This window comes from Triturus cristatus, chromosome 1_2 (assembly GCF_964204655.1).
Source record: "Triturus cristatus chromosome 1_2, aTriCri1.1, whole genome shotgun sequence".
Taxonomy (NCBI): Eukaryota; Metazoa; Chordata; class Amphibia; order Caudata; family Salamandridae; genus Triturus; species Triturus cristatus.
Window position 1 is genome coordinate 892107810 of NC_140580.1, and position 9481 is coordinate 892117290.

Genomic DNA, 9481 nt, shown 5'->3' on the forward strand with positions numbered 1-9481 from the left:
CACTGAAAGTAAGCAGTGGAAGTATACAAATCAACTAATCAAAAGGATGTTAAAGAGACTACACAAGAGGAGATCAGGAAAGCCATAAAATAAGAACCTTAATGTGTTAACCTTCTCCCTAAAGAAATTCAAAACTGTATGACAAATATAAAACTCAAGTTAAACCCACAAAGAACAAAGTTTCTCGTACCCTTCCATAATAGGTTGTAGGAATTAAACACAGACACGACAATGACAATGAACTTCAAGACATTTACCATTCACCAAAAATGATCGCCACTTCTCCATTGCCAGACAGAAAGGTCTGATTCCAATTAAACTTCTCCACAGTCTCAAGCCCTTCCTTCCCAACAAGACTTTAAGTTGATCATCTAAGTCTTAGTCCCTTTTCATATAGACACTGGAATTGCATTAACGACTAGCCTTCCAAAATTGGCATTAGAAAATCTACCTTCAAAGCAATTGTTTACTCAGCAGGGCATCTAATTTCAAATAACAAAAAACCTAAATACATCATGCCTCTCTTTACATCCTTAGTCTGGCATCCCTTGAAATGTCACCCTGTTTAAAAGACTGCATGAATCATTCACAAGGCGAACAAGCCTGAATATCTATCTCCAGAACTTTAGATCCTGCTAAGAACAGTATCTTAAGAAGCCAAACTATCTTCAAGGTGGGCCTTCCCTGATTTAGGAAGCACCTCAACATAAAATAATTCTACTCTGCAAATGCACTAAAGACACAGTAAATAACAGAGGGGTCACGTCAACTTGAGCCTTCAAAGAGGGACCTCAAACTGCACTTTGTGATTTTTAGAGACCTCACTTTAACAGCACCAATCAACTGGACCCCAGCTACGATGTCTCTCTCAATGGTGAATGTTCCTCTCATCTGCACTAATATATATCATTTATCCCGCTGACAATGTAAATTGTTTTTCCAGCCACAGTACGCATAACGTAACCCTATTAGGATGTACAGTGGGTCTTGATAGCACTAATGTAAACATGAAAGTACATACATAAATCGTTTCTCTGCAAAATGCCGCTCAAATATTCTTAAAAACAAGAAAGTGTGAGGTATTGCGCTCATTTTAATTGGAGGACATTGTAGAGTAAAAAAGTACAGTAGGCACAACAGGTAACTGCTACAATAGTTAACAAACCCAACTACTCCATTTGAACATCCTTCAGCTAACATGCAGGGGATGTTCAAATTTCAATGGAAAGTCATTTAATCTCCTGGTGATGTACATTGATAATTTGCTATTTCAGGCAGGACGTTTCACATTGTCTCACATTCGATCATTAGCAAGATTGCACAATGTGGTGCATAGACATTTGAAAGCAATTTTATAAGTTATTTGAAAAATAAAATTATCTTTACTGATGATTGCAAATTCACAGGAAGCACATTTTTAAATGGTCAGGGTGATTAGCTGTTACGCCACGTTGGTCCTTTTACAGCACAGCCCTACAAATAAAAAATGTTAATGCAGCAAAATGAACTTTATACATTTATAAAAAAAATAAAAGTACACCCCGGACTCGTGCTAAATATATACTGCATCACTCTGTAAACACTGTGGAAACAACTCCTTTAATGCATATGTTTGCATTCATTGGAATGGTTGTCAATGAGATCTCAATTTCATACTTTTAAAGTAGACCCTCTTTGTTACACACAAGTCTTTTTACAGTCAATTCTCAAAATATATTTAAAAAGTGTGAAAACATATTTTATAATGTTTCCTACTGTAAATTGATTGGACAGAGCAAGGCATATTTTCTAGTGTGGCCTAAAATATAGAATGTCAGTACATCCTATACTGAGAAAGCAAGGATGTATCATAAATGGTAAAGTAATCAACAAAATCTATTTTTGCTGCCCCAGGGATAACAATATCCTCGAGTTGTTTTCCATCTAGAAGAAGCTTGGTTTGAAACCAACATTTGGCATATTGTTATGGTTTAAACAACTTGAGTTTCCCATCCAAAGTGGCAGTCGTAAGTTCTGGTGATGAGGGACTAAAGGCCACATTGATAACGGATTCTGTGTGACCTGACAATTTACTGGAAAACATGCTTGACTGTATGTCATAAATGTAGGCACATCTGTCTTCTGATCCAGAGGCTATAAACCGACCACAAGGGCTGACAGCAATTCCACATTGGTGACAACGGTTGAGATGTCCTTCAAATCGTCGCACACACTTTAAGCACCTTAGGTCCCATAGTTTGATACCATCACTAACAGCCGTTGTTATGAAAAGATTGTAGAAGATTGGTTCCTGAGCACAGAATGCTGAACCCTTGTTTTGGCATATCTGATGGACGGAACGAGAATGTGCATTGGGAATTGTGGCCACACTACAACCTGCATTGAGATCAAAAACCTCCACCGCTCGATTGCTTCCAGCTGTAAGCATGATATATGAATAAAAATCATTCACTGCAGAAAGACTGGTAATCTCTTGCGTGGCGGCCATCTTGAATTTATGTACTGGTTTACACATGCTTCTCTCTTTATATCGCTTTAGGTCCTCCTTGCTTGTATCAATGCAGTATTTCAGTAGCTGCCATTCTGCTCCTGTCGATAAAAGTATAAACTTATCCATGTAATAAAACTGACAGGATCTCACAGGTTTACAAAACATCTCCTTAGCCATGACGACCACAGGTTCTGTGTTCCGCACTGACCAAATCCTTAATGTTCGGTCAGCTGCTGAAGACACTAACCAGTTTTTATCAAGACTCCACGCCACAGAGGTCACGGCACCATCATGACCTGAGTAAACAGCTGGTGTTCCGATAAGGTTAGAGTTGAATACCAGTAAAGTGCTGTCAGCCAGGGCACACGCTAACTGCTCTCCGTCTGCTGAATACTGCATACAACACACAGAGGTTGGTTTATTAGACGCTGCTGCCTGTCCATGAAGGTTACTCGGAGCAGGACAATCCATGGGGTACTCATATTTAAGACCCCTACCAGAGCTCTTCTTCATTGATGGCGAGTCACTGTTTTTCTTTGTGTTAGTCTGTGCAGAAAACCTTTTCATTCGTGGTGCAGCGGTGTAGCCTGAAGACTTGATCTTATTGTGGAAAACCAAGGGTTGGTCCTTCACAGTTTTCTTTACACCACTATTCTTCTTAGCGAGGGACTTGGCGTCGTCTTTCTTAGAGATCCCAGGACAGATTGGTGATGTTGTAAGCAGAGGACACTGGGCAATCACAGAAACATCAATGTCCCTTCTGTGCATCCTCATCTGTTGTGTTCTCAGTAGTGCTACGGAATTAATCTCCAACAGGGCAATCTGGTTTCCAAACAAAGAAGTAAGCAAACAAAAAAGATTTCCACTTGATGAGCTAGCCATTGCACATGATCCAACAACATGAATGCTCAGGTTACTGAACTCTTCAAACAGTAAAACAGCTTCGAATTCACAGTTTGCCAAGTTAATTACAAATAAACCGGTTGAGCTGCCTAGCCACAGACGTCTGGTGTTCACGGGAAAAAATGACAGCTCCTCCTTAACAGGCGATGCCAGAGGTTCAATCCTGAAAACTGGCAACGCTGCTTCCAAGCTGTCACATGATGCATTCTGGTTCTCGCATGATTGGTTGTCTTTCTGTCCAGGTGACAACTTGCTGAAGAAATGCTGTTTCTCTTTTTGGAGCTCACACCGCATAATGCACCGGTATTGATGTTCTCGTTCTAAGCTGAAAAGCCAGATCTGTCCGTCAGCACAACCAGTAACAAGCTGCCTATATTCTTCATCAATGTACAAGCTCAGCAAGGGAGATCCTGATAGGACGGATGACTGGTGCACCAGTGTTTTGGTGGAACTGTCCCAGATTCTGAAAGTTCTATCTTCAGACACTGATGCAAGTAGGTTTGTCTGCCAGGGGATAAATTCAGCGCTCGTCACTGGTCCCCCGTGTCCTTCAAACTCTGCTAAAACTGCTGCAGGCTCCGAGCTGAGTAAATAAAGTTTGTTGTCAGCACACACAGCCACCGCCTCGTCATCCGGGCTGAATGTTAGGTACAGCACTGTTCCGAGAAGAGTCCCGAGCACCTTCCCTCGAGGCTGCAGCCCCTGCTGATGGCTCTGCATGCACTCACCCAGGTGCCACAGTATAACGTAGTCACGTGACGCTGAGCAGGCGACTAGAGAATTAGGTCTACGCCCGAAAGTCACAGCGGTGATCGGTTGGTGATGGCCCTTCAGATGCAACGGCTGGCGGTCAGAGGGGTCGAGAGACCAAATGCACAGCTCGTTGCCATTGAGAGGGAAGGCACAGTACCGCCGATTACATGCGAGCTGCACGTGAGATGCGGCGACGGTAGATCGAGCAACACGCTTCTCGGCGACTATGTTCTGGGGGTGGCATTCGTCTGGCGGCAGCGCGGCGTCGCCTGTCTCCATCTTCGAGCTGCTCTAGCCGTTCTATCCTTGCTCTGTGGAGGCCTCTTTCTCGGCTTCCTACCGCGACACGCAAAGCACACCACGCGGTCGCCAGGCAACAACGTAACGCGAGGTCGAAACCTGATAGTCACGTGTCACTGTCGAGGTATCTTAAAGTATTGTTGCACGTGCTATTTTACCCCAGCCACACAGCTCACTACTGAAAAGAAATATAGCGGGAACCTATACACTAGAACAGGGGTACTCACAAACTTTCTCTCGGGGGCCAAAGTTACAGTGTGGTTTCTGGCTGAGGGCCGCACGGTGGGGGCGGGGCCTGTGAGGGAGGGGGCGGGGCTAGACCAAAAAAAAAACTATCACCATGAGGTTGAACACAGGCCCCTGCAGCGGACGCCTTCGTCCACTGAGCCACCAGACCAGGCATTCATATCTATCTATCTATCTATCTATCTATCTATCTATCTATCTATCTATCTATCTATCTATCTATCTATCTATCTATCTATCTATCTATCTATCTATCTATCTATCTATCTATCTATCTATCTATCTATCTATCTATCTATCTATCTATCTATCTATCTATCTATCTATCTATCTATCTATCTATCTATCTATCTATCTATCTATCTATCTATCTATCTATCGCTCTGTCTCCCTCCCTTTCTCTGTCTCCCTCCCTCCTTCTGGCTCCCTCCCCCCCTCTGTCTCCCTCCCTCTCTCTCTCCTTCTCTCTCTCGCTCTCCTTCTCTCTATCACTCTCCCTCTCCCTCTCTCCGTCTCCCTCGCTCTATCTCTCTCTCTCCCTCTGTCTCCATCACTCTGTTTGTCTCCCTTTCTCTCTGTCTCCCTCCCTGTCTCACTCACTGTCTCACTCACTGTCTCACTCACTCTGTGTCTCCCTCCCTCCTCCTCTGTTCTCCCTCTGTCTCCCTCCCTCCCTCTCACTCTGTCTCCCTCCCTCTCCCTCCCTCTCTCTCTGTCTCTCCCTCTCTCTGTCTCCCTCTCTCTGTCTTCCCCCTCTGCTTTTTTAGTGATTCAGTACCTCGATTCAGCCCTAAAAGGCGTCCTTGCGATATTCCCTTACATCTGCCTCTCTACAAACAATTTCTCTCCTGAACTGCACACGATGAGAGGGGAGGCGGGGCGGGGCACAGAGTGGACAGAGCGCACACAGCCGTCGCACCCAAGTATTTCACGGGTCTTTTAAAGACCATTCACTTAGTAATGAGGCAATTTATGTACATTTCTAGCTTTTCATCTAACGAGGGAGTGGCACGTTTTGCCTTTCAAACTGGAAACCTAAACATTCCTGGCGTGACCTTTACGTCAGCTAGCAACAGTGAAAATATTAATTGGTGGCATGTTTGTAATTTCTAAAGGTCCATATGCTTCCAAACAATCTTCTTCTTCTACCGAAGCATTCAGTGAGGATTTTCAATAATATATAAACCCTCGAAATTTGAAAAATATGAATCCTATTTAAACCAAAAGGGCAAATGGAACTTGCGGACATTTCTGAGAGCAAGTTATCATATTTGTCAACATAAAGTACAGTTTATATGCATGACTTGTCTTTTGACTTGTTTTTCTCTCCACTTTTTGCAGGGCATTTTCGGTTATTTCGTGTACGTGCTGAAATCAATTTGGCAAATATGTTGCATTTTAATACCAAAGAAGCCGGATCTGAAACCTCACTTTCCATAAGAATGTGCTTGCTAATTTGAACTAATACAATGCAATAAATCTTGGACTTTGTTCGAATTTCAGTCTTAATGTGGAGCAGACGTGAGGAGTGGAAAACTGTTGCCGTCTGTTCTTTCATGATGGCGCACGTAGCAGCAGTGTCTGTTGTTCTTTGATCGCAGTGTCGGGGCACTGCCTTTAACACTGATGTTAATGAGGCTTTGTTGTATTTCATCTCCTCTTAGCGCCCCTGCATCTCCACTCATTCAGAGGGGAGATGCAGGGGCGCTAAAAAGAGGTGAAATACAACAAAGCCTCATTTACAAGTGACTTGGCTTTTAAAAAGTCGCCCGGCCCCCATAGCTCCGCGCTGCTGCAACCGGCGGTGCTTGCTCAGGTACGATGTCTGGAAGGTCCGCGGGCCGCCAGGGAAGGCTTGCCGGGCCGCTGGCGGCCCGCGGGCCGTACTATGAGGACCCCTGCACTAGAAGGAAAACGCGGGGGGGGGGGAGTTGGGCAGAAAGAGGGGGTCGTGAGGGAGGGAGTCACGAAGAACGGCGTCACGAGGAGCGGAATTAATAACAGTTTATACATCAATTAAAAAAAGGTTTCAGACAAATTGAAAACAAGAAACACTTCTAGTCGATTCATCAAAAGAGAAAGAAAAAGACAATCTCAGACTAGAAACACTGATTGGTTTTAGGACGAGAACGCTCGGACACCTTTCGGCAACGTCCCCACAGTATAAAACTGCGTTAAATAAATTAAAAAACCCTCTCCCCATGGATTATTTATTATGATATGGCTATCCCCCCATCCTGCATGGGAGGAGCTTTTGAGAGTGATCACCCTATGGGGAGGGTGACCAGATTCTCAAAACAAACAAGCATTCGCATTGCCAAAAGGTCTCGCGTTTGGGACCTTATAAGTGTTTAGCCATGCAACAGTTGATGCTGTTGCAGGAAGGATATTGTGCTGCATAACTAAATACTTATAAGGCCCGAAAGGCGAGACCTATTGGCTATGCCAATGCTTGTTACTACCTGCCATGAAAAATTAAAGAGACACAAACCTGCAAACCCGCCCCCTACTGGCTTGAAAATCATGGCAGCTGCAAACCAAGAAACAGCAGCCACCGGCGAAGAGTCCTAGTCCCCTGAAAAAAGTACCAGCGGTGCCTTACAGGAACAAATTTAGCACTAGCAGTGTAAGAAGTACAAGATTCTGCACTCTCCTGTGTGGCCTGACCTTCTCTACAGAGCATTATAATATAAATTATGTACTGCCCATTTGGGTTTGATGTACTACAAAGCCTTTTTTAAAAAAAAGCAAGTGCAACAACCGTGGCCAGGCTAACTTTGGAAATTTTGGGGGGGGGATTAACAAACCACTTAGTTAATTTAAGGCTCAGGTGGATTTGTTTGCCGAAGGCCAATTACTATCATGCCACACTCACAAGTAACATGTAACAGGGTATTAACCACAAAAGTATACATCCTAATTGAAAGAGCCAATCTCTCCTTACTTTGGAGAAAATGTGGTCAACACATTCTATGAAACACTAATTACTTTATTAGATAAACTACATGTTCAGCATAGCTGTGCATTATTTTGCTTTGATTTACAAGGTTCCATACTTGTAAATATCACTTTGTACAAACTTTTCTAATTCCACATATGAAATTGCCAAAATAATTTGTAGTCAAACAATGATGCTGGACAGAAACACACAGAAGATGTTCTCGTGACTTTAAATCTAGAGAACACATTTCTCTGTTTGGGACGCAACCAAAAATCTGGGCCCCCTATTTAGTCACCTTATTTAATGGAATCCTGCAGGGGGACAATCTCCCGCCCACTTGGTTAGGAGCAGAAATTGTGCCAATCCTAAAAAAGGGCTGTCCTTTAACCCCTTCAAATTATAGACCCATCAGCCTAATTGACACATCACAAAAGCTGATGGGGAGGGTTATCCTTGATAGGATCCTTGGGTGGATCGAGGAAAAGGGGATACTTTCCACACTTCAGGCAGGATTTAGGTCTGACACTTCTACTCTGGACCAGATATTTCGCCTGCAGGTCCTGTACTGGAAAACAGCTAAGGTGGAGGGTGGCAGCCTCTACCTTGTGTTCGTGGACCTGCGGGCTGCCTTCGATCTGGTCTCACGTGGGAAACTCTGGAGAGTGCTTGCGGATATGGGTCTTCCGCCCTATTTGTTAGCTATTCTCTCGAGGTTACACCTAAATAATTTTGCGCAGGTAAGGTGTGGAAGGTATGGTGAACTCAGAGATCAATTTCCCGTTTTAAAAGGAGTTCGCCAAGGGTGCGTTTTGGCACCTACCCTTTTCAGCCTTTATATCAATGGCCTCATAAAACACTTGAATGGTGTGATTAATAATGACGCCCCTAGACTGGCTACAGGTAGAGTGCCCGCTCTGATGTTCGCGGACGACACACTTTTGTTGTCCAGAACATCATTGGGCATTCAAAATACTCTTGATGGTTTTGTAGAGTTCTGCCATCTCCGGGGGTTGGAAATCAATATAGGAAAAACAAAGTTCATGATTTTCAACCCCCCTAAGTGCACACGTCCTAATCCAGTACTTTATGGTAGCCCCCTGGAAAGGGTTAAAACATTTATCTATTTGGGCGTTACCCTTACAGAGAAATTTGATTGGCATAAGCAGATTGCTAGATCCACGCTTAGGCTCACTCAGTTAGCGGGGGGACTAAGCAAAGTTTTTAAGGAATCCACCTTCAGGCCAGTCTCCCCCGCACTTAAAATATATAGCCACCAAGCAAGAACGGCAGCAACTTACGGGGCTGAACTCTGGGGGCACAAGCCGACCGTGGATCTTAAAAGGGTGGAGCAGTCTTTTGTCAGAAATTTAATTGGTCTACCGCCTAGTACGCCTTTGATCCCTCTCAGATTCGATCTTTGGTTGATTCCAATTGAGGAGATCATAAGCGCTAGACCAATTATGTACTGGAAGAGGTTGTGGTCTGTTTCAGAATTGGCTGACTATAGAGTACATTTTCTGAGATTTGGCCTATTCTTAGACATAAAGCGATCCCTTGGCTTCAGCATATCTGTACAGCTTGTACTCGGCTTGGCTTCTCCGGACTATGGGATAGTCCGGAGACTAATTGCATTGGGATATCTAAGAATATACTCCTTTCTCATATTCATATGCTAAACCATCAGATGTTAATGAGCTCTACATCATTAGGTAGGCTGTCATCTGAGTTCCTCTTAATAAAAACAGAGCCTAAGGCCGAGGAATTCATGGACTTAATTGAACCTCCAGCTGCCCGTAAGCTGTATATCCAGCTAAGACACGGCACCCTTCCCATAAGGTCTTTCACTT

At 43.9% G+C, this 9481-nt stretch overlaps 1 protein-coding gene across 1 annotated transcript; it reads right to left on the minus strand.

Annotated features, from left to right (window-relative positions):
• Positions 1–1073: 1073 nt before the first annotated feature.
• WDR27 (WD repeat domain 27) lies at positions 1074–4487 on the minus strand. Its single transcript, XM_085609547.1, has one exon. The coding sequence runs from the start codon at positions 4424–4426 to the stop codon at positions 1964–1966; it is 2463 nt and encodes an 820-aa protein (XP_085465673.1). The 5' UTR covers positions 4427–4487; the 3' UTR covers positions 1074–1963.
• Positions 4488–9481: the final 4994 nt, after the last annotated feature.

Bases quoted from the DNA above. Each gene is read 5' to 3' on its own strand.
- WDR27 (XM_085609547.1), bottom strand. From the start codon at position 4,426: ATGGAGACAGGCGACGCCGCGCTGCCGCCAGACGAATGCCACCCCCAG.